Genomic DNA, 26,449 nt, shown 5'->3' on the forward strand with positions numbered 1-26,449 from the left:
GCTTTAGATACAGGGGAACATGTACAAAAGCTACTGAACTCTGATTATGGATTTTTGAAGAGGACTCAAATTTCACAATGATACTAAGCTGAAAATTCAGTTTCATCTCCTACTAAGTACATATATATATATTTTAACCTATATAAATATCTTTTTTCATTAGGCTTAGTTTAAAGCAAAGTTACATGGCTCCCCATTATTCTGACAAAACAGCTTATTCTTTCAAGTTTTTAGGAAAACTACTCTAAAACTTTTTTTTTCTTAATTCAAACATATACACTAGTTATCTAATATAATTCTATACTACACTGAAATTCTGGGATGAAAATGTGCTCTAAATTATATTCCAATAACCATGAAGTACAGGAATCATAATTAAATATGTTCTACAAGTCATAACATGTACTAGCTATTCGAATCAAAAAAATATAAATGGGACTTTCAGAAATCCATGTCTTAACAATGACACTGTGATAACAGGTTTGTCTTAAATGTAGCCATTAACATAATAAAATCCTACCAGGTATATGAATTAAATTTAGAAGGAATAAAATGTGAGAATATTCAGGTAAACACTAAAAAACAAAGCAGAGCCTTTAAAAGTCTTACCCATTTTGTTTGGAATAAACCTAAAGAAAAGAATCTGGGGGTAAAAGAATGAAACTGCAAAATTTCATTTTCAAAAAGTAACAGAAAAAGGCACAATGAAAGTTCCAAGTGGTTGCTCTTAGTACATTAACACTTCAAATGGGAAACAGGAAAGTAGAAGTAAGAAGTAGTGTAACAACATGCAACTGTGTAAAGAATATATCTAGGGATACAAGAACAGATACATAGGATTCATTAACAAGAGTAGAAAAATGTATACCACATGCTTTATAAGCAGTAAAGCAAATAATACAAAAAGTTCCTACTCCTGTTTTAAAAGGTTTAATAGGCACATCACTTGCTGTCTGTAGCATACTATGTATTTCCCCAAAACACACAAAAAAGAAATTATTTTCAATAATGCTAAAGAACTTTGAAAAATGTATTAAACCAATTTTGTTCAAATGAACACGGGGAAAATATTTCCAAAATGGCAAACCTGCTAAGACAATTTTTATCTGAAAGATCTGAGGATGGCCTCCAAATTCTTAAATTGTCATCATTTTTCTAGAAGTCAATGAAAGCTTGAGATAGTCCAGAAATTTTCTGCGTGTATGTGTCAATGGCCAACTTCTTAAATATTAAATGAAATGGGACTGGCTTAGCCTAATGGGGAGGTGGGGAGAGTCTTAATATTTGGAAGCCCTCCAATTTTTTAGTGAAAGGAGATTCTCCTGTAAGTTTAAAGGAAACTAATTCACCAGGTAGAACCACATACAGAAGTAGATGAATAGGTAGATGTAGGACACCAAAAGACGTTGCTTCAAAACGACATCTCCCCATTTTGATAAAACTCATTCAAATCAATTACAGACAATAAAAAGCATTAATACTTAATTTAGAAGTTTCAAAGATCACTTACCTCTTACTAACTGGGTACATTTCACCACATCTGTGTGTGGATGTTCAATGGTGATCTCAAAACCTGAAATGAAAAGCACTTTTTTCCCAATCACTTACCACACTACAATACTTGCCTGAGAAATGCCATGTGTCAGCACAACCATAAATGTGTATAATACATCGTTCATTATTAAAAAGATCCAAAGACACAGTTATTTTGACATGCTCATTATACCTTCAATGACGAGAAATAATTTCTTCTCAAAAACAATGTTCCACTTAATGAAAACTGGTTAACAAAGCTATTCGTAGATTGGGGTGATATTTATTAAAAATTCTGAATTATGATTAGTTTGAGATTACCCTCAGGTTAAAAACAAAATTATGGAAAATATAACTATTAAGCAAATAATTCAACTATGTAACATATTTTTAAACGTATTACAACTCTTTCCGAAGATGTAAAAAGAATATTTTTCGTAAATATAATCCCTGGGCCATAGTGGGATAAAAAGGACCTTTTAAATGATTTATAGTCCTCTTATTTTCTTAGTATGCCTTAGATGAGAGGGTTTCAAAGCTAAGTATAATTAGCTTATAATTCCACTTCATTGATAATAAAGTTATTAAGACAAGTGAACCTTGTAGGCTCAAGATTCTTTAAATCACTGTTTCTAAAACCAAAGATAAAATGCTGAAAGAGCTTTCAATGTCTAAACAACCCTTAGGCAGGGCATGGTTTTTCCTTTTTTTAAAAAGTGGAGGTCACATCTAGTGTCTTCAGAAGCAGTAAACGAGTAACATCCTGACAAACAGGTAATCTAGATTTTTAAAATTGCTGTGTGATCTATTCCTACTGTAATTAAAACTGCAAAATCATACTTTAATCAAAGCCACAGAAGTGTATCTTAAAAATTCTAACATTCCCCTTAAAATAACGTAATTTTCCTTTTAACCTTTATTACACAAATCTTTGTAAATTTCATATTTATATAATGTCATATAATAAAGCAATAACATGCTAAATCATTGGATTTGGAGCTAATAAGATTCTCACTTTTATTTTTATATCTTTTTATATTATAAAAACATCAAACAAGTTATATCTATTTCAAACAAGCTACTTTTCTTAAAAAAAAAAAAAAAAGTCTGTCATGATGGGAGGCTATGATTATCGCACTTCTTTTCAACGTTTGGGAATGGAGTAATAAATAAATAACTACCATAATGAATAATGGCTACTTATGACACACACACTATGTGGTACATGTTTTTTATATACTCTCTCTCATCTTCAAATTCACAATGTTAAGGCAGACATTATTTCTCCACCTCGCATATATAGAATGGAGATATGAAAGGTAAAACAACTTTGCCCAAGCTTAAAAAGCAAGTCAAAGGGATATGGATTTTAAACCAAGAGCTCCATAAAGCCCATGTTATTCCCATCATACACTGCTAAGTTCTTCCAGAAGTAATATATGACTTCACACAAGACAGACCTTGTTAGGTCTCAATTTCCTCAACAATAAAGTGAAAGATTTAAATAAATAATCTTTAGAGATCACTTAAATTGCAAAAAACTTGAAGACAATGTAACTTTTAGAAAAGGATGATCATTTAAATAACTACTGTGTCACATTAAAAATGTGATAAATTTATTAAATACTGACTATAAGTCAGAATATTTGTACACATTACAATCATATGCAGTTTTTCACAATGAAAACTATGTTTACCATTCAATTAATGGTAAATGAAATTTTTAAAAAAATGGTTTCCTTATAACCAGGTAATACTATTCTGGCCCCAAACATTGTTTTAAAATGAAACTTTGTTCAATGATAAAATTATTCCATCTTTAGGACACCACACTGAAGAACACAACACAAAAATAATATCTGACATAAGTACATACCTAGGGTTTGTAGCATTATGGTTTCAAGTAAAACCAGTTCTTGAGTCTGTTGAAGGTAAGCCTGCCAGGTAAAAATAATAACATTAAAATGCTTAAGATAAACACTACTAGACTATGGGACCGTTAAATCATTACAGAAGAATCAGAGTAGTTTGGAAACACAAAAGAAATAATTTGAGGGCGACAGACAAATCCTATTTTCTACAACCAATCTAAATTGAATTACTTCTAATACAGAATATGTAAACAAGGTAAAAAAAAAACCAACAAAAAACCCCTAAAAAGACAACAATAACATGAAAGGAGGTAGAGCTTAACTGAAAACAACAAACCCTCCAGCCTGTAATACAAAACTTCATGTAGGCACTGGTGCTTCAAGACATACTAAGATAGGAAGCACCAACTCAAGCAAGAACATCAAATTCAAACCTGCCTGTGAAGAAAAGACGCATAAACTCACTCTAAGATATTTCATGTAGTAATTCCTTGATGGTAAGAGTAAGTCAGTGAGTTATTTTTTTAGAACTTCCTCTCTTCAAAAAGACAAAATAAAATCAAAGCAAACCCTCAAATCTCTAGGTTAAAAGAAAACATTTTAGATATAAAATATCAAAAGAATGTATCATACACCCATGGGGAAATAGAGGGCCTTCTCTTTTAACTTCAACAAATCATTCCCCTACTGTAATTACTCTGGGAATAAAGAGTATGAAAAATTTCTACCATTATCAAATTTCTTAAATTATGACAACTGAGTGTAAGGTGATAAAAAACAATACATCATACATAAATATTCATGTAAGGACATGTTGCTAAACTCAGAGTGAAAAGCACCTTTATTTATGTCCCATTTTAAAAAGGTCACTAGATGATTTTTTTAAAGCATAGATTTCTATTATTTGAACAATACCCTAAGTATTCACCAAAATTAATTCTGAATTTGTAAAGTTAATAGAAATTACAAGAACAATCTCTGAATAATCACACATTCTTTATTATTGAATGGTTACATTAGTATCTCACTCCCTTAAAGCCAACATCTAAGATAAAACTTGTCATTAATAAACTCAGATATACTTTAAAAAAAAAAATCAGATACACTTTTTTTTTTGTATCAGATATACTTAATCTGGACTTTAGGATTAACTAAATGAAAGTAAACTAATATAATCTGGCAGTCATTTAGTAGTTAAAAGTTCCCGATAAAGGAACTCACCTATAATACAAGTGCTGGCAAAGTGAATTTAAAGGCCTAGAATTCTCGCTTCTGTTTTAAGATGTCATAACATTTTAAAATGGCACTTTCAAAATGGTCTATTAAAATGCTGATGATGAACAAGCTGTTTAGAAGTTAGCATTACTCTTGAGGAAAATTAAAATATGAAAAAAACCCTCTCATGAAAGTATGGTAAAACAGCATCTTTATGGATCAGTATCAGAGAGGTAACTATTAGTATATATGCATTAACAAAGGAACAATTCTGTAAAATTACTATTTACTGTTCTAGAGGCAAGTCCAGGGGTTTTTTCTATTTTTTTTCATTGTTGACAATTTAAGAGTTATTTATCTCTGGTCTCAAATGGACCCAAACAATGGAGATGATATGACTTACCCTCTACATACAGCATAGGTTTGCTGTGAGGATAAACAACAAAATGTGAAACACTTATAACCACCTTTGAATCACAGCCTTAACATGATTCAGAACGACACTGAAACTCATGTACATACATAAAATATGTTTCTGTTAGATCACTCCCCAGTATTACATCCTAAATGGTGAAAGAAATAAGCAGCAGTTGGAAGGCAACACCAATTGAATTATTATTACATACATCACATTTAGTATCCAGCAGTGGCTCTAAGGGATGAAGACAAGCATGTGCTACTTTGATAACATGTTCAAGTTTTCGAGCCTGTTCTTCCACTTTTGCAGCCAAAAATAATGCGGTAGGTGATATTATCTGCAGAAAAGATAAACATTTGGTGATTTAAAAGTAAAAAATTTTGGAAAAACCTTCTATTTTCTAAAGGAGGGGCGTGCAAAGAAGGAATGGAGTATTAAAAGTATGAACTGTGAGTTGGGCTAAGATTGATATAAGAGTTTTAATAAAGGGATTCATTAAATAAAACTAGTTACCCTAGTCTATAAAACCTGCTTTACTTGTTTTGCAAATAGAACACCAAAGGGAAAAAGGAAAAAGACTTCTATTTGGGCTAACTAAAAGAAACTTTAAATCTTACTAATGCATATTGTGGAGGTAAAGGGGGAAAAAAAAAAACCTCAAGCAAAATAATAAAGCCATAGCTTAAAAAAAAAAAAAAGTAGTAAAATATACCCAGATTTTCCTTCTTTTTAGGTACAGCTACTACTTTCTAGGGTTCTTTTAAATTAATCAACAATTCATTGTGTGGCTAAGAGCTACGTAATACCGCTTTCGGGACAGAAAAAGGGTCTACAAGGCAAAATGAGAAGATTCTGAACGTGATTACTACCTAGTATCTGTATTACTTCACTATAGCGTATTAAAAGTAGCTAAGAAAAAAACAAAACAAAACAAAACCCAACCCAGGGAATAAACATGTAAGATAAACCAAGAGAGCAGAAACACTGCCAACAGATCAAGAAATATGCAATTTTTTTTGGCTTCAGTAAGTTATATGTTCTTGGGATTGAAGTATAAGAACATAGCACTACAAAGACATTGACTAAGACAGAGAAACATCAATTTTGAGCAATATTTACCCAAAAAGGTAGTAATAAACCAAATTAATTGCTGACTCAGAAAATAGGCACATTCTAAATTCAAATAATCAAGATAATACAGAAGAAATTTCTCATGGGAAGATGATTTCTAAATGATAAGATTCAGATTCATTATTTTTCAAGAGATGAACACTGAGTCTCACTGTATCTTGGGGGTCATCAATCACTATATAGAAACAATGCCAAAAGAGGGAGGGGAGGAGAGATAAGAGCATAAATCATGCTACATGATTTGGGTAGTTAACATGAGGAGAAAGTTTCTGATACAAGGAGGACTCTTTCCTCTGAGCTTTTAAAACAACTTATAAATAATGCTGAACCATGAAATTTAATCACTGGGTTTTGGATCTGAAAGGGACCTTCACTAGTCCAATTGCATTTGCAGATGAGTAAATGGGGTAAAAATGACTTCAAGAAATTCACTTCCTGATGTATACATGTTTAAAACAGACCTAAAATTAAGTGAGCTTGGCTCCAAACAACCAGTAATGTTACCTTAAAAGGACTGAGTAATTTCAACTTGGGACTTTCAACTTACTTCCATCCTTCAGAATTAAAATTACAACAAGGAAAAGATGTCAAAATTGAGAATGCTCAAAAAAACAACTTATTCTTAGTTTTCACAGACTGAGAATAAACTGTTATCTTTACAACAAATTTAATTAAGCAACACCAAAATTAGTTAATATTCTTGAAATACCAACTAAACTTAAGCAGTCATGCAGGCAGGGGGTCTTCTGAAATGTAGAAAGTACAAGAGAGTGGATAATCATTTCCGAGCTCAGTTATTTCTTCCACATGCTGAAAATTTCCTACACTGCTACCTACTTTGTTTGATTAATTCCTTTTCTATTTAAAGGCTTACCTCATCCTAAGGAAAATTCCTGAGTCAGAGTGAAGTGCCCTTCTTTATTCAACAGGAAGCTGCATACCTCTATTATTGTACTTTCACTGTATTCTAACTTCTGGCTTATTAATGTTGTCTGCCCTACCAGTCTAGAAGCAGCTTAAATATAGAGACTGAATTACTCATTCAGGTTCCCATTGTCTCCCATTGTGCAGCTGCTGTTCAATGTATTTGCTAAATGAATGATATGTGGATAATCCACAAATAATTATAAGGGCAATGTTAAATTCGAAGTATTCCAAATCCCACAGTAAAATCTAAGAGCCAATAGCATGGGGTAAGAAATGCAAGAAACAATAAAGATACTCTCAGTTTCCCACAATCTCTCACTTTTTATCTAAGTCATGTCTAAGAGGGGAATGGCTAAGCCAGCCATCAAATGCCAGAACTATTTACAAAAGAGTGAAGCAATACAGACTCAAGTCCAATGTCAAATTACACCGAACTTAATACATAAATGTCCTTCTTAACTGCCAGATGATCCAGGATTTCTCTTACTCGCCTAAAAGGTACCTCTAAAAGTCTCCAATGAGTTCTTCTTGGTAAAATCTCTTAGGATTCCCAGTCACCGCTTCATTCTCTTCAGACTTCTTGTAAGCCTCAATACCAACAAGTACTTTCAAACCACACTGCTTTTCTCCTTACAAGATAGTCTCAATGGAAACAAAGTATGTGTACTAGTGAATGGTTCTAAAGTTCTACAAATAATTAAAAAAACCAAATGTTCAGAGAGCTAAGCAATGATCTTCAGGGTAGATTCCTGGTTTATTTACCCACACTCCTCACAGAAGTCTTTCTGTTCCCTCTAAATAGCGTTCAATTCTCATCCTCCTCCAGTGCAACACTAATACCCAACACTCTTCCAAAGTTCTGGTGAAATCCACTAACTCCATTCACATTTCCTCCTCTATAGCCTGCAAACATTTTACTCCATCAGGGCTGTAAAAACAAAACAAAACAAAACAAAACACCTTTTTAGATAATACTTTGTGAATATCCACGTGAGGCTTTAATTTTAAGGATGACTAAAGAAGGTAATCAAGTTAGGTACTTCTGCTTTTTTGTATAGAAAGCTGATTTTGTTGTGTGGCTTATTGAAAGGAAAAGAATTCCAAAAGATCTAAGTAATGGCTATATTATTAGTTGGTCTGTGGCTTTTAAAGGTGAGGGTCCTTTTTGAAGGCAACAAACATTCATTAATGCACGTAAACTTGGTTCAAAGTCAAAGAATTCACACCAGTATTGGAGCAGATACTTGGTTTGAGTGAGCAAACAACTACAAACTGAGATTTAGTTCACTGGGGACAGGGACCGTGCACTATCCATCCTTGTGTTATCTAATTTAATAAACCTTCTTGAATTACTATAATTAAAGGAAATAAAAACTGATTTTTAAATAGTGTCCAGAGTTTGCCAGTCTAGCAGATGCACAACTATTTCAAAGGGATATTATGTTCTCAAAACAAGACAAATTTCTACAGAAATATACCATACAAATCATGGAGAGGGGAGGGTGGAGGTGATGAAGCCAGCTGTAGCACAGTAGTCAGGCTGCCTCAATGGAATCCTGGCTCTGTTATCTGACTAGCCTAGGCAAATTACTTATTCTCTTTGTGGCTCAGTTTCCGCATCTGTAAAATGGGAGAAACAGTATCTGCTTATAAAACTGTGGTGAGGATTGAATGAATCAATATATGTAAAGCACTTAGAATAGTGCCCCAGAGTAACAGGACTCAAATACTATCATTACTATGTTGTAAAATTAAACAACTGTGTATTGCTACTGCTGATCTTAAAATTAAAAAGCGATTGAGCATGCTTTTAAAAATTCCTTTCTTTCTTGCTCATCTTCCTTTCACAGTTAAACTGAATTCTTTAAAGGTTCCATGGTAGCCCTAACTAAGCAGATTCAGACACACTGAAGTGATGACACACAACATTACTTCAATCACTTCAATACACCAGTATTTCTTTTGTCCCTTCTCCCTCCAGCTGTTGTCACCCCCTTCTCTTTTTTTAGTCCTTTATATGTTTCCATTCCTAGCACTTGATCTGACTCCCCTCCTTCTCCATCTTTTCTCCTCCTGCCCGTTCCTGGCCGCTGTCTCCCCTTTCTGCTCATGATGCCCTCACTGCTGACATTCTTAACTCTCCACTGCTGGCTTCAACCTTGATATTTGGAGGCAAGGTCAGTTAGAATTAACAAAAGCCTGGGTAATTTCTAAATCACTAATGATGGCTATACCAGTCAGTTTCAAATGAATCATTCTGGTCTTTATTCTTTTAGTAATTAATTTTGTGCATACACCTTGTGTGTACATCTGTATTTAAGAACTAGCCATAGCTGGGCACCTGGGTGGCTCAGATCGTTAAGCGTCTGCCTTCGGCTCAGGTCATGATCCCAGGGTCCTGGGATCGAGTCCCACATCTGGCTCCCTGCTCCCTGGGAGCCTGCTTCTCCCTCTGCCTCTCTCTCTCTCATGAATAAATAAATAAAATCTTAAAAAAAAAAAAAAAGAACTAGCCATAGCTGTTTTATTACTCAAATTTAAATTTCCTAATCCAAAAGAGTCTTAACAGAAGCAAAGAAAAGACTTCCAAGTCCACCTTCTATCTGCTAATACGTCATCAATAGGCTTGTTCTCATCTGTTCTTAGGCTTCATCTTTAGGCCCTACAGGCCGGTGAAGCCACTTCTGCCCTGTTCCTTAACTGCCCCCAAACTACCCTCTCTCCTAAGACTAGGATAACTATTTTCCTGTGCCTTCAAAAGCCTTCATTAATGAATATACAGTTAGTTCTAGATATCACAGCTCAAAATTGGGAAACCACACACCTAAGGCTATAGTTAAAGAAAAATGGTAATGGCGTAACTTTAGAAGACTCCCAGAAAGGTCCTAGAATAGGAAAAAGGAAGTAGAAACTTAGATATAATAAGGGGGTAACAGCCCCTCAACAAAGAAAAAAAAAAACAGAATAAGTCAAAATGTCCATTTGTTTAAAACAAAGATCACTAAGCTTGACCAATTAGACAAAAATTCCAGTACAAAGCTAAGTGGTTCATATCCTTAATTTTGATGCACTGAAAAGACTGACATCTCAGTATGACAGAAAATGTCATTAACTCAGTCTGGTATTTTCATTGTTTTCCTACCTGTATAATTATGCATGAGTGTAATACTGTCAACATAACAAAATTTATACTGAGAAATAAAAAAGTCTTCAGGTTGGATGTTATTTGGGATTTCTAATTACATCTAAAAGAGAGCTGGTTTAATAAAGACTGACTAGTATTCAAGTACTGCTTAAAAGCAGTAATAATTAAAAGAACAAGGCCTGATTTCCATAGACTAATTACATGATATTTAAAAGTATTTAAATGCTTAATGTAACTTGGCATTTAAAAACTTATTTATGGAGCCTATGTTACCATTATGAATCTGTTACAAAAACAAAAAAAAATTCAACTTACAAAGTACATGTAGCATTTCATAGTTAAGTCTCTACTCTCAGCTCCTTATACACTCAGCTCCTACCAGCCAACAATAAATAGAGATTACTGGGAAACAAGTTGCATAGGTATTCAAATATCCCACATAAATCTTTAAAAGTCCACTTTCCTTCAGATGGCTAAACAAGTAAGAACTAATATTATTGAAGACTTAATATTGTTTTGGATAGTATTCCCTAAACTGATGTACAGATTCACACATTCCCTGTCAAAATCTCAACTTTTCTGCAGAAACTTACCAGCTGATCCTAGAATTTCTATGGAAATGCAAGAATAGCAAAAGCAATCTTGAAAAAGAAAAACAGAGTCAGCAGACTCATACTTCCTGAATTCAAAACTTACTACAAAGCTATAGGAATTAAGACCACGTGGTAATAGTATAAGGAAAGACATAAAGATCATAAAATACAATAGTTTCCAGAAATAAACATTTAATTCAATGGAGAAAAAAAAATCTTTTCAATACACCATAAACACAAACTAACTAAAAATGGATCACAGACCTAAATGTAAGAGCTAAAACTATAAAACTCTTAGAAGAAAACAGGAATAAATCTTCATGACCATGGATCAAGCAATGTCTTCTCTGATGTGACATCAAAGCCCAAGTGACAAAAGAAAAATCCTAGTAAATTAAATGCATGTATTACAGATGAAACCATCAGCAAGGTGAAAAAGATAACCCATAAAATGGGAGAAAATATTTGCAAATCCTGTATCTGATAAGGGATTCGTACCAGAATATATGAAGAACTCTTACAATTTAATAGAGAGACTATGCAATTTAAAAAAATGGGAAAGGGGAGGCGCTGGATGGCTCAGTGGGTTAAGCGTCCGACTCCTGATCTCAGGGTCATGAGTTCAAGCTCTGCCTGGCGTGGAGCCTACTTTAAAAAAAAAAGGGGGGGGGGAAGGGATAAGTAGATATTTCCCCAAAAATCATACTACAAATGGCCAATAAACACATGAAAAGATGCTCAATAACACTAGTCATTATGGAAATGCAAATCAAAACCACAATGAGATGCTTTATACTCACTAGGATGCCTATAATAATAATAATAATGATGATGATTAAAAAAAGACAGACAATAACAATTACAAATGTTGGCAGGGATGCAGAGAAATTGGAACCCTTAACACATTGCTTGTGGAAGGTAAAATGGTATGGCTACTTTCTTCCAAGATTACTGAGGTCTAGAGTTACTATACAACCCAGCAATTCCACTCCTAGGTATATACCCAAGAGAAACGAAAACATATGTCCACACAAAAAATTGTACAGGGTTGTTCACAGCAGCATTATTCACAATAGCTAAAAAGCAGAAATAACCCAAATGTCCATCAACTGATAAACAAGATGAAGTATTATCTACATGATGGATGGAATGTTACTCAGCAGCAAAAAGAAATGAAGCACTGATACATGCTACACGATGGATGGATCTTGCAAACATTATAATAAGTGATAGACCACATTATTATATAATTTCATTTACATGCAATGTATAAAAAAGGCAAATCTACTGAGAGACAGAGAATGGTTGCCAGGTCTGAAAGGGAGGGAGGAATCAGTGAACAACTGCTAATGGGTACAGGGTTTCTTTTTGGGGTGATGAAAGTATTATAAACTTAGACTGTGATGATGGCTGTACAACTCTATAAACACATCCATTAAACTGTACATTATAAATAGGTGAATTTTATGGTCTGTGAATTATCTCAATCAAGTTTTTTTTAAAGAAGCTTATGTCAAAGACATCCCCCCCCCCCCTTTAAAAGACATCCCTTTTACTTCCAACAAAGGACATTTCTAGGGGTGCCTGGGTGGCTCAGTCGTTAAGCATCTGCCTTCGGCTCAGGTCATGGCTGCCTGCTTTTCCCTCTCCCATTCCCCCTGCTTGTGTTCCCTCTCTCCCTGTCAAATAAATAAATAAAATCTTAAAAAAGGAAATTTCTAGGAAACCAAAAACCTAATCACAGTACAATAAACACTGGTAAACAACATTCATGTTAACCCTGTATAACTAACTTTATAGCACATCTGTTAATTTAAAAGTAAAATGGTATAATATATACCATTACTTAAACAACATTTAATTTTGACATTTAAATTACATAATTATTTCAGAAAACATTTGATTTGTTTGGTTAACAAAAATAATATGAACAGATGTTTAAGTCTACATAAAGTGAACCATATTATTAATTCAAGTAGCTACTCCTATGAGTCACTGAGTTAGAGCAATACAAACTAAAACTTCTATCTAAGGATGTGGGGAGTGTGTAAAAATTTGGTTATCTTCTTGGAATCAATGTACCTTCTAAAGACTGCCCCCAAATCCTCAAAATTTCCTTTCCCTGCTCAAAGCTATTTTTTTTCTAAGCATGAAACTATGACAGTTTTCATGATCTCAAGATTTTTGACCAGAAAAGAAACATTATCATTACTTTTTCAACTTCTAAATGAGCCCTCTATTTAAAATTAGCTTGAATGTGCAAACTTTTTTTTTTTTTTAAAAGATTTTATTTATTTATTTGAGAGAGAGAGAATGAGAGACAGAGAGCACGAGAGGGAGGAGGGTCAGAGGGAGAAGCAGACTCCCTGCCGAGCAGGGAGCCCGATACGGGACTCGATCCCGGGACTCCAGGATCATGACCTGAGCCGAAGGCAGTCGCTTAACCAACTGAGCCACCCAGGCGCCTGAATGTACAAACTTCTTTAAGAACAAATTACTACAGTGAGATCCAACAGTAATCTTGTTGACACACACAAATGTCTATACTTTTCATTAGTTTAACTGGTACTACTTTTTAAGAGTTTATAGCTCAAACCAGCACCATCAAATAGAAATGTGAGCCACAACTGTAATTAAAATTTTCCTAGTAACCATGTTAAAATAGTAAAGAAACGTGAAATTAACCCACTTCCAGTTAGTGGCTATATTATCAGCACAGGTTTAAACCCACAACTGGCATTCTAAAGAAAAAATTCATTAAAATGATATGAAACAGACTGAAATGTATTAAATGTTCATAGGCATTACAAAATAGCTCAAATTGATTACGTTCCTAGTCATTCCCACAGTAGAAGACAAACTTTTTTTCCCCCTCTCTTACTAGAATATAAGTCCCTTAGGAAAAACACTATTTCTTATTTATTTATTTTAAAAAAAATCATAACTTCTTTGCACACTGCTTGTCATATAACATGCACTCAATGTTTGTGGAGTAACTACTGTCATGTAAACATAGTATCACATAACAAAGTACAAACCATTAAAGCTGTAATATTTAAAAATTTAACGCTGAACAAGTAGGTGAACTTCTACAGTCACTTTTTCTTTTTCTGTATCAGATTCAAATAATTTAAAGAAAAATTTCATTTTACATGTTTTTCTGTAAATATGATATCAGGAGTACTTAATACACCACCCTTACATCTAGAACCATAAGTTAGTTAAGAATAAAATTTTAGATTTCCATCATTTCTCCCACTGTAGAGTATATAGCAATCTAATTTGATTTTCCCTTAAAAAATTTATTTTACCCAATTTTACGCACTAAAAACATCTTCAGAATTCCCGTTGTTAACTGCCTTTAAAGTCAATTTATAAATTAGTCTTTACACAGAGACCTTTGTGTGTCTTGGCTAATAAAAATACTCAACATACATTTGTTAATGTAAAAATCTGCTCTATTCTATACATCAGTTAGTCTACAAATACTACACTACCAAACTGTATAAAATGCTTTCTTATTTCTGAGACAAATGAGCTAAAGTTACCACAGAAACATATGAACTATCAAGACTAACAGACAGGGGCGCCTGGGTGGCTCAGTTGTTAAGTGTCTGCCTTCGGCTCAGGTCATGATCCCAGGGTTTTGGGATCGAGCCCCACATCGGGCTCCCTGCTCCATGGGAAGCCTGCTTCTCCCTCTACCAGTCCCTCTGCTTGTGTTCCCTCTCTCACTATGTCTCTCTCTGTCAAATAAATAAATAAAATCTTTAAAAGAAAAAAAGACTAACAGACACATGAGAGTGTGTGTGTGTGTGTAGAAAATATCTGATTTGAACCTTTTACAATCATCTAATTTTGGGGGGAAAAAGCTGCCTTATGAAGACTTTATAAAGACTTGTATAATATAGAGCCCAATACACTACATCAGTCAACATCTCTGTACTTAGGCAGGCAGATTTCCATGTTTCAAAATAACATTAAAGTTTTGTGGGAGAACATTCTAGAGTTCTTTTCAGAATTCATTTGCCAAAAAAAAAAAGATCAGTCAAGAATATCACATATGCTTTTTATGTCTATTGATAAACTATCCCAGATGGATCATATGTTCCCTCTTCAACAGGATGAAGTTCAAGTGACTTAATTATTCCTAAAAAATTATCCTTATCTTCTTAGAAGTTCTTAAACCTATTAAAGTTGTCCCCTGAACAATACAGGGGTTAGTAGTGTTACCCCCCAATACACGTGTAACTGACTCCCCCAAAACTTGACAATTAGCCTACTGTTGACTGGAAGCCTTACAGATAACACAGTCAATTAACACATTTAGTATATTATATGTACTATATACCGTATTCTCACAATACCTCATTTTTCTCAAATTTTTAGTATTTCTAGGCTATGCAGTTTGTCATTGAGTTTTTTTCAAATTGTTGTAAATCTCTAAAAAACCTCCAATATACTTACTGAAAAAAATCTGTGTATAAGTGGACCCATGGAGTTCAAACCTAAGGGTCAACTGTACATTTAGATGATAGTCTATTTCTGTGTTTGGAAATTAGTGTATCATCTCTTAAAGTGACCGACAATTACCTTTTAATGTTTTATCTGAAGAGTTCTGAGAAGACAGTGGCAGAGGTGGTAACCAAATCCCCATAGAGAAACAGAGTAACAAGAAATATCAAATAAATATCAACAAATATCCCCACAGATATTTATAACCAAACTACCTGGCAAGGCATTCCTAGGAAATTCCAAACTACAAATGGGTTAAGGACAAAACTGGCAAATATGTAGCCATAATACCTACTCAGTATCAGCATCTATGCAACAAGAAGCAATGGAAAGTAATGGGACGTTTACTGGACTTGATAAAAGAACCTCAAAATAGCCCACAGACATTTAACTGGAAATCATGGTGGGCCAATTGGGGAACAGCAGCTGAACTTGGGAGGAATTCTGTTAAGTTCAATAAGTGAGTAGATGCCAGAGGCCTAGAGTAGGGCTTAAAGGGTTGAAGCTAACTTCTTATGTACTTTTCAAATCGATTGATCTCCCAAGGCTCTTTTCCAGGACTTCATACTGAAGAGAAACTTTTGAGAACCAAAGCAGAACTGGCAGGATAGGGGGAAGGTAAAGAGAAGATAAAAATGAGGGAGGGGAACACAGCCAGGGAACCTCAGAAAGCAAGATGCTATATTTCTGTATATGTAACTGGAAAGTATTTAGGCCATACAAAGATACTATAAGAAAAAATTAGAAGAATTAACCCTAAGCAACAAAAATCACACTAGAAAGAACAGCTCAAAAAAAAAAAAAAAAATCAACAAATGGTACTGGGGAAACTGGATATCCACATGCAAAAGAATGAAATCAAACCCTTACTTCACACCACATACAAAAATTAACTCACAATGGATCGGTGACCTAAATGTAAGAACTAAACCTTTAAAACTGTCAGAAGAAAACAAAAAAAGTTCCATGGTGCGTTTGACAATGATTTCTTAGAAATGACACCAAAAGCATAAGCAACACAAGAAAAAATAGGTAGACTGGGCTTCATCAAAATTAAAAACTTTCATGCATCAAAAAAGCGAAAAGAGCTCACAGAATGAAAAAAAAAATCTGCAAATCACATATTTGGTAAGAAAGTAATATCGAGAATATATAAGGAACTCCTGTAACTTAAGAAAAACCCCAATTAAAAAATGGATGATAGACTGGATAGACATTTCTCGAAAGAAAATATATAAATGGCCAGTAACCACATGAAAAGATGCTAAACACCAGTAGCCACCAGAGAAATGCAAATTAAAACTACAACAAGATACCATTTCACATTCATTAGGATGGTTATGTTATTATCAGAAAACTAGAAAAGAACAAGTGCTGGTGAGGACATGGAGAACTTGGAACCCTTATGCATTGCTAATGGGAATTTAAGAGAGTGCTATACTGCTGTGGAAAACAATATGGCAGTTCCTCAAAAAATTAAACATGAAATCAAAATGTGATACAGTAATTTCACTTCTGGGTATATGCTCAAAAGAGTTGAAAGCAAGGACTTACGCAGATTTTCGTAAACCCACATTCATAGCAGCATTATTCACACAATAACCAAAAGGTAAAAGGAATCCAACTGTGGTTCATACATACAATGGAATAACATTCAGCCCTAAAAAGGAAGGAAATTCTGACACATGCTACAACATGGATCAATCTTGAAAACATTATGCTAAGTGAAATAAAACATACAGAAAAAAGGACAAATACTGTATGATTCCACTTATATGAGATAACAATAGTGAAATTCATAGACTAAATAGAATGGTGGTTGCCAGGGGCTGGGGGAGGGGAGAATGTGGAGCTTGCTCAATGAGCAGAATTTCAGTTTGAAAAGATAAAAAAGTACTAGAAATGGATGGTGGTGATGTTTGCACAACAATGTGAATGTACTTAATATCACTGAACTGTACACTTAAAAATGGTTAAAATGATCTTTAAAAAAAAAAAGAAAAGGGGACGCCTGGGTGGCTCAGTCAGTTGAGTATCTGTCTCTGGCTCAGGTCATGGGATCCCAGGATCCCAGGATCGAGTCCCGCATCAGGCTCCTTGCTCAGCAGCTCAGTGGGGAGCCTGCTTCTCCCTCTGCCTGCTACCCCCCTGCTTGCTCAGTGTCTCTCTCTCTCTCTGACAAATAAATAAATAAAATCTTGAGGGGCGCCTGGGTGGCTCAGATCTTGATCCCAGGGTCCTGGGATCGAGCCCCCATCGGGCTCCCAGCTCAGCGGGGAGCCTGCTTCTCCCTCTCCTTCTACTGCTCCCCCCTGCTTGCTCTCTCTCGTTCTGTCAAATAAGTAAATCTTTAAAAATAAATAAATAAAATCTTAAAAAAATGGTTAAAATGATAAATTTAATGCTATGTATATTTTATCACAATAAAAAAACCAGAAAAATTAAAACAGTAACACACCTCCAAACTAATAGATACTAAGGATTCAAAACACAAAACATAAGTAAAAATGATATGAAGTGGGCAACCCTCTCAGGTCCCCTCCCTCTTGGGGAGCTTTGTACTATCACTCAATAAACTCTGCTTCACTATCTCTCTATAAACCCTGCTTTGCTGCCCACCAAAAAAAAAAAAAAAAAAAAAAAGATATGAAGTCACACATTGAAAGATCACCTGAGTATATAAACCCAGAACAACCAACATTAAGACATACTGTAATAAAATTACTGGATTATAAAAAAAAAAAAAAAGTCCTTTGGCCATAAGAAAACTAGATCACCACCAGTAATAGTGCTTTATGCCAGGAAAAAAAAGTGTTATATATTTAAGATACCTAAAAAAAGAAAGCGTGAGTCAAGAATTTTATACACAGTAAAACTGACCTTGAGTATAAACATCACAGATAAACTATTATCAACATGCAAAGATTCAGAGGATTTTGTTTCCATGATGTTCAAGAGAACTTCAAACAATCAAAATGAGTATAGAGACTTGAACAGAAGCACTGGCAGTAAACAAAAATAGTTACCTGTAGAACTAAGATTAAATAAGGATTAAAAGGAAGAGTTTTGTAATGCCTATTTAAGATAACGTAGCCATAATACGACTTTAAAAACCAGGGATGAGAGGGAAAGCAAAAGAAAAACATTTTACTGTTCTCAGTAATTATACTGGTGGTGATAGTACTGCTATTACAAGACTTATTTGTGTAATGTGGGGTTCAGTTAATGAGTGATGATGGGATGAATTCTCTAATCCCACATTTTTTTTTTTTAAGTTTTTATTTATTTATTTGACAGAGCACAAGCAGGGGGAGTGGCAGGCAGAGGGAGAAGCAGCTCCTCGCTGAGCAGGGAGCCTGAAGTGGGGCCCGGTCCTGATCATGAACTGAGCCAAAGGCAGACGCTTAATCGAATGAGCCACCGAGGCGCCCACTAATCCCACATTCTTAAGAACTACGATTTTGGTGTGAAAGGTCATAGAAATGTACCATAAAAGAGAGGTTAAGTAAAAAATGCTGCTGCTATCTTGAATCAGTGAACTCCTGAGGTATTATACATTTAAAATGAATACCTATTAAAAAAACCTGGTTAATGTATGCTTCATATATTTAATGTGTAAATGAATAATAAACATTTAATATACTAATGTGCATAGTAAATATATATTTACGGTACTATGTATTTCCTTACTCTCTTCATTGCAGATCCCTAGAAACAAGATGAGCACAGTAATAATGAGTATCCCTAGTGTCCAGCTCATGGTTTTGAAATAACCACTTCCTACTAAAACAAAGGAGGATTTCTTAAAGAAATGGCCATTCCAACTGTGGAAAAGAAAATGTACAAGATGAGCCTGGAATACCTTGCTGTCACAGATAGTGAGGAAGCTATCCAAGATTATTGGGGTATAGAGTTACCATATGGTCTAGAAATTCTACTCCTGCACCCAAGAAACCAAAACATATGTCCACCTAGAAACTTATACATAAATGTTCACAGGAGCAGTATGATAACCAAAAAGTGGAAACAACTCAAATGTCCATCAACTGATAAATGGATATATAAAATGTGGTATAATGGTAGTCTGCAAGAAAAATAAGTACTGATACAAGCTACAACACAGATAAACGTTAAAAACATTATGCAGTAAGGGAAAGAGGCCAGTCACAAAGTACCACGTATTGTAGGATTCCACTTACAGGAAAAGTCCAGAATAGGGTTGAGGGAAGAATGGAAAGAGATGGCCAACGGGTGTAGGGTTTCTTCCTGGGGTAATGAAAATTTCTAAAATTGACATAAAACTTTGTGAATACAATTAAAAACCCCACTAAACTGTATACTTTCAACTGATGAAATGTACAGTGTATGAATTATATTTCAACAAAGGTGGTACATGTAGGGTGAGAATCATGTATTTATCCTGCCTTTCCTTTATGAACTGTACAACTGGGTGTCTAAGTAGTAAATGAATTACAGCATTTCATTATAAAAATATTCCAATTAATAATGAAGAAATGAGAGTATCACAATGAGTGAAAGGATCTAGGCATTGAATATCAATCAACAGCTGCTAACATAGAAAGACAAGACATCAGGTAGCTCCTAATTAGATGTCTCAACACCTGTAGTTTTACTAAAGACTTACTCATCTAACCTGAGTTTGATGAAATTTCTAGATCCACCTGGCAATTTGCAGGGACTTCAAGAACAAAAGAACATAATAAACTGTACCATGAGTATACAATCAGCAAAATCCGGACGCTACAGGTCTAATGCTTTAGGTTCTTCAACAGATGAAATTTAAATGAAAGAAAGGGATGGAGGGGAAACTTGTATATTCAGAGACTTAAAAAACTAGTCAAATTTTTAATAATGGGCAAGACTAAACTGTGGCATTCAGGAATGCAGGATTGGGTGGTAAAACTATACAGAAACAGAAGAAAGTGATTACTATAACCAGGATACTGGTTATTTTATGGAGGGAGGAAAGAGGTTGACATAGGGATGGGGCATATGGAAACACTTCTGGGAAAGTTAAGCAAAGTTCTCTTTCTTGAGTGATGGTTACAAGGTTGTTTGCCTTACTATAATTCACTAAGCTATAAATTTGTTTGGTGGTTTTATGTTTGTGTTGTACTTTACAGTAAAAACAAAACAAAACAAAACAAAACAAAAAAAGCCCGGGGCGCCTGGGTGGCTCAGTCAGTTAAGCGTCTGCCTTTGGCTCAGGTCACGATCCCAGGGTCCTGAGATCAAGCCCTGTGTCGGGCTCCCTGCTCAGTGGGGAGCCTGCTTCTCCCTCTCTCTCTCTCTCAAATAAATAAATTAAAAAAAACTTTATACAAAAAAAAAAACCCACTTCACCTCATAAATGCTCAGTTATGTTGAGGCAATAAAGGACACCAAATAGATGGAATACAATAGGATGTGAAAAGGACCCAAAGAATAAGAGAGAGAGAGAAATTCAGAAGTCAAAGAGTGGAGTTATCTTGGGAATGCTTCATGAAGAGTTGAAACTTCACCTGTCTTAAAACCTGACAGATCACTGTCACATGAAAAGGGAAGAGACTGCACCATCTCGAAAAAGAGGGATGCACAATGCATAAATGATAAGACTGATATATGGCTAACAGGGGAATTAATTCAAAAGAGGACTTCTAACAACTGTGAAACCAAACCCAACCCAACCCTTTTGGGGGGGGGCTGAAAAAGATATACATACATATACGCTTGCACAAGCAAAAAGTATTTCTGAAAGGGCACACAAAAACTATTAATAGCACATGTTCTAGGGCAGTGGGCTTACACACTTAAGTTGGAGGGAGGTTTATCATATCCCCCTTTCTACCATTTTCATTTACTATGTGCTTATATTAGTTTTCAAAAATAAAACATTTAAAGCTTGTCTCTGTGGAGAGGATGTATACAGAGAAAAATGTGTAAGGATTCATTCAACAGACTTGTGAGCAACAAGACTGATCCATCTTATTGACAGCTGCTAAATTATCTACTTTATGTGAAGTACTGGTGACACAACTGTGAGTAAAACCAAAAAAGAAACAAAACCCTGTCCTTAAACTGTTTACCTTCTAGTCTGAATGTGTGTGTCAGGGGACATTTTTACATTTGACTTCATCTACATTACTACATTTGAGAGAAATTTAGGGCTTTCACAATAAAAATATAAACAAAACCCTTTAGCTAACCCAAGTTCCCCAAAATGTTGGTTTTCTTTCACAAAAGGCAATCATGTATGACAACTTTATAAGCAATCTGAGTACAAATAAGCACAGTGTAAACTGGATAAAATCTACTTAAAAAAAAAGTCTTGAATAAATTTCTATTGCAAAGACTTCTTAAAAATTACAATGGCAGAATGCTGTATTATCAAAGAACAGAGACTATAGGCATTTCTGTAGATGGATACAAGAATAGCTTTTCTCATTTAAGCCTTTACAGGGGGAGGAAAGGAATGCAAAAAGAACATCTGCAAATTTTCAAATGAAATCTAGTCACTAGTCAGGTCAACTGAGAAAGATTATAAAGATTGTAAGCAAAAAGTGGTAAACAAATTTTAGCACAAGCAAAAAATACAAGTTTGCTTATATGTAGCAGCTGACTAATGTAACTCAAATGTATAAAATGAAACGCAGATAGGATCTAGATGATATATTCTTCGAAGTCATTATAGTCATTCCTTAAAATCATCAGTCCCGAATACTGTCCTTAACTGTGTACTCTTGGAACCTTAGCAGAAATACAGTACATTAAATAAGAACTACAATACATTTAAATCTGGCAGATTATATACAGTTCTGAATGCTGCAGCTCAAAATAAGAGGCAACGGAACTAAGGAAAGTTAAGAGAAGATTAAAATGACCACGTGATTTGGAGAGGTGCTATGAGAATAGACCATGACCACTAAAAACACTGAGAAAACAGTATGCTCTTTAAGATCTGATCTTAAGAGAACTCATTAGACTTGGAATTAATATAAGAAACAAAGGCATCATGAACTTGACTAACCAAATTAATGAACAGAGTTTCTAAGAGAAACCGGGTCAATATTTATTCTAAGACTGACACTGTAGAGGATGTTATCCCACAGTATAGAACTTGGAGGCACTGTTGGTGCCAGGGCTTTTATACTTCACTAGATTTATCTTGAGCTTGATGCTGCAAGGCCATTCTTTAATTACTAACCCCAATTACATAAACCTCACTGCATCCAGTGAGCAAAGGATAGACTTATCTAATTAGGTTACATATAAAAGTCATTTACTGCTGATAGTGATCCAACCCTCCAAGAGATACTGACATAAAACTCAATGATAAAAGACAGTTTCTGGGTCACTAACACATGTTGATGATGATTTTATTCTTAAACAATAGCACTTTAGATTTAGGGGATATTTTACTTTTAAATTAGTCAATGTGGGAAAACACAATGAATCCACATGAACATTAAACATCTTAATATAATTAATGCATGGTGTTTATTAAAAAACTAGATATAGTTTGTCCCTAGCATCTTAAATTTAAGCTTGTTAGGGTTTAATTTAGTGAATGGTGTTCAGTTTACTTTGCGGTGAAATTCATGCTTTTTGTAGTTTACTATGACATTCCATTATAACCCTACAAGAAAAATTTTCCCAATGATGTGGGGGAGTATGAATTTAAAAGTGACTCACATTCAATTTGAGACCACCCCCTTCACCCTAAAAGAATAGGGGAAAAAAAAGATAAAAGAGTGAGGCTGTGCAATTGATGCAAATGCACCAGTACAAATATTAAAACCACTTTTGATATAATAGCAAAGGTAAAAAAGACAACAATGAGATATGAAGGGTGCAATGTTACTTTTTCAAATAGAAATTAACATCAGATTTCAATTGCTAATAACAATTTAATGTAAAATGCTGAAGTTTACCTTTGTACATATATAAGACACTAAGTGGGGTAATAAAAATACTTTGGCTTTTTATTCAATGATGGCATTTAAGTAAATTAGTTAAAGAATGCAAATGACCTGGGCTTCACCAGTCCATTTAAAGTTAAAGCTGTGAATTTTGGCTGTAAGCAAGGTATCTGTTTTAAAGCACACCAACCAGGCCACAGAGACAAATTATGAAAGAGTGAGGGTTCAAAAAGAGAAGTATAGTCTTGTGGTGAGATCATTTACTGGAAGTAGAAAAGTAGGCCTGTTTCAGCAAATGGGACATCTGTAGCCACATCAAGAATTTCCAGAACTATTTTGACTTGTGACTTCTACCGGCATTTTCCAGGGCTACTTAAGGAAAGTCACATTTATATTAGTATTCATTAGTTTACCACTGCCTTTGGAGCCAATTTAAATAAAAATGTCATTCTCTCAATCTAAATGTTATTGCCAAAAAGGTTTCCTCTCTCTTCCATAACACTATCACTGACCTAAGTTCTGTGCGCAAGAAATAACTAGGAAAACGGAAACAGAACAAGAATCACGTAGATTTAAAAGAGAAAGAGAAGAAAAGGAGCCTGCAGGAGACCAAAACGCCTTATGATCCGAAGAGATTAAAATAGGAATCAATCTAAGCTATGAAGCTGTTCCTTCCAATTAGAAGAAAGTATTTTAAGGACCTTTCAAAGATTGTTTTCTTAGCAAAAAGGTCTTAATGACAACCTACAAAAAGCATAAAGTCTTCCACGGTCCATTTTTTTCTACACACACCTTTCAGAATAGCATTCTAAAAACAGCTGTGATAAAAAGAGCAAAAAATATAGTGACAATTAAGACAGTTAAATATTTCTAAATAATGGGCAATTCTGTTAATGGATGCAACACAGTATGCATATTACTCTGAAAAGAACAGATCCCAAACTCACACCTTTCACAAGGTAAAATAAAAATTTCAACTCAACAGTACTAACTCAATTCTTCAAGATTTACAAGTTATGTTCTTTAGTCCTGGAGGATAAGTTTTACTTCAAAACTGATTATACATATACACACTTCTGACAATATATGTGTGAATTCAGGCAAATTTGATGTCTAAGTCACCAAAAATTTAAGTAGACTACTAATGCTGTGATAAAGAGGAACGTTGATACCTTAAGAAATTGTGTTAGTAAATGAAATATTTCTGCTAACCATTTAACTTTCAAAGTGCCATTTAAAAAGAACGTCACAATTAAATTAAGCCCAATTCACAGTATTTCAAACAGAAGGAGTCCAACACATTTAAGATGTACAACAGAATGACTAGGCCAAATTACACTGTACATTACAATCCGAAATTATTCAAAAGTTAAGTATAAAATTTAAACGAATACCGATGTAATAACTCTGAGTAAATAAACGTTTCTTATTACTTTTTAGCTCAAAAACCTGGCAAAGCCTTAACACAGTGCCCGGCAGCTTGTCATCACAAATTAAAAAACAAACGAGAAACATTTTGCATTTCAAGCGAAACGTTTATCACGCGGTTTACCTTCACTATTAATTTACAACACTAAATCCAAAAGTAAAATCCACGACCAACTCTTTTCTGCGTATCCATTTACCTCAAAATCTGGTTATGGTAAAAACAATAAAATAGTACTTACATTTCTATTGAATTTGGTGAAAGAATGATGCATATAAAACCTGTGCATATAAACAATCGCAGTGTTTATTGTAAGCTGAGAGCTGGAACGTAACATTTAGGAAATATCCGAGAAAAACAAGATCTAATTTCCAAAACAATTCTGATGGAAAATTCCCGATCTACGGTGTTTTTCCAATGCTTACCGTTCACTCAAAACCAACCCCAAAACTATATATATATATATACATATATATATATATGTATAAAATAAACCCTGCAAGGCGGTGGTAGGCTCGACGCCAACAGTAAAAATAAGTGCTGAGCATTTCACTCCAATATTGCTATTAAGCAAGCCCGGGAAGGATTTATCAATGGCTAGGACTGACTAAGCTCAACATCAGACAGTTGAAACGCGCGCGCGCACACCCATACAAAACCACGCCAAAAACATAAAGACCTCCAGTGAGCTCCCAAGGTACGAGACCCGCCATCAAATCAGCGAGGAGCGCGGGGAGAGGCTGCGGAGAACACTTACGCCTTTCAGCATCGGTAACCCTCCTACCTCTCGACCCCCTTCTCCGACTAGAAGTCGAAGTAGCCACCTCTTTTCAGCGATAATCCCTAGGATTCCCTTCTGGCCTACGCGCCACTCCCATCCCCCGCCGCCACCACGCGCGGCCCCAAACAGATTACACAACACAGCTTCCCAGCCCGCATTCCCGGACTCCTCTCCTTCCCTCTTTCATTGGCCGCTTGCGGCCTCCCGAGCCCGAGCCTCCCTTCCCTTACAGCGCAGCCGAGGCCCAGAGAAGGCCGAGGCGGCGGCGCCATGTTCGCGGTGCACAGGTCCGGCGACCAGGCGACCAGGCGAATAGTAAGGGGGGACAGGGCGTGAGCGGCGGAGGGCCAAGAATAGGAAAGGATACACATTGAGACGCTGTCCCATGTCCTGGATAAGGTTGGCCGCCTGCTGGCGATATGAGAGCTCTTTATCCGCCTCCACTCCGCAGCGGCGGCTCGGCGTATTCTCCAGCTGTTCCCGAGTAAAGAACCAGCGAGAAGAAGCTCCACGGCCCGACGCCATGACACTTCCTCCTCCGCCCGCTCCCTCACCCACCCCCCTCCCCTCCCGGCTCGCGGACTCCCCGCCAAGGCCGTGCGACCCCGCCCCACTCCGCTCGCCGTAGACCACGCACCGCCCCTTTTCACCCCCGCCGCCGCCCGTGCGCGTGCGCAGGGGCCGCCCTACCGGCTCGCCCCAGTCTTTTGCTTTCTTTTTCCTGCCCCCGGTCTCGCTCTCACGCTCGGGACCACAATGCCCCGCGCCGCTTGTCATTTGGAGGCGCCCGAAGGTGGGGGGTCGGCTGGGAAGGAAAAGGTCGGCGCGATGCATGCCGGGCCTAGGATTGGCGGGGCGAAGGGTTGGGCGGAGAGGAGCGAAGGGGCTAGCTCTAGGTCGCGTGGAGAGGGAAGGCGGGCAGGCGGCTGCGCAGTGCGACCTGGGCGTGGACTTTGAGGTCGGGGCGGGTTCTTG

General features: G+C 35.7%; 1 protein-coding gene across 6 annotated transcripts in view; it reads right to left on the bottom strand.

Annotated features, from left to right (window-relative positions):
- Positions 1 to 26,024, bottom strand: part of CCNT2 (cyclin T2) — a 37,742-nt gene extending 11,718 nt beyond the window's left edge. For 3 of the 6 annotated variants that reach the window (XR_004300378.1, XM_032411504.1, XM_032411485.1), the window contains exons 1-5: positions 25,842 to 26,024; positions 24,935 to 25,016; positions 5,246 to 5,374; positions 3,410 to 3,470; positions 1,511 to 1,573 (exon numbers count right to left, since the gene is read on the bottom strand). Coding sequence is in view for 4 of the 6 variants with exons in the window: in XM_032411504.1 (XP_032267395.1) it covers positions 1,511 to 1,573; positions 3,410 to 3,470; positions 5,246 to 5,374; positions 24,935 to 25,016; positions 25,842 to 25,999 (493 nt within the window). In the remaining 2 variants the exon portion in view is untranslated. Of the gene's footprint in view, positions 1 to 1,510; positions 1,574 to 3,409; positions 3,471 to 5,245; positions 5,375 to 23,040; positions 23,068 to 24,934; positions 25,017 to 25,841 lie in introns of those variants that run through there. The other 3 variants (XM_032411496.1, XM_032411476.1, XM_032411514.1) reach the window with 2 other exon arrangements.
- Positions 26,025 to 26,449: the final 425 nt, after the last annotated feature.

Source organism: Phoca vitulina, unplaced genomic scaffold (assembly GCF_004348235.1).
Source record: "Phoca vitulina isolate PV1807 unplaced genomic scaffold, GSC_HSeal_1.0 scaffold1, whole genome shotgun sequence".
Taxonomy (NCBI): domain Eukaryota; kingdom Metazoa; phylum Chordata; class Mammalia; order Carnivora; family Phocidae; genus Phoca; species Phoca vitulina.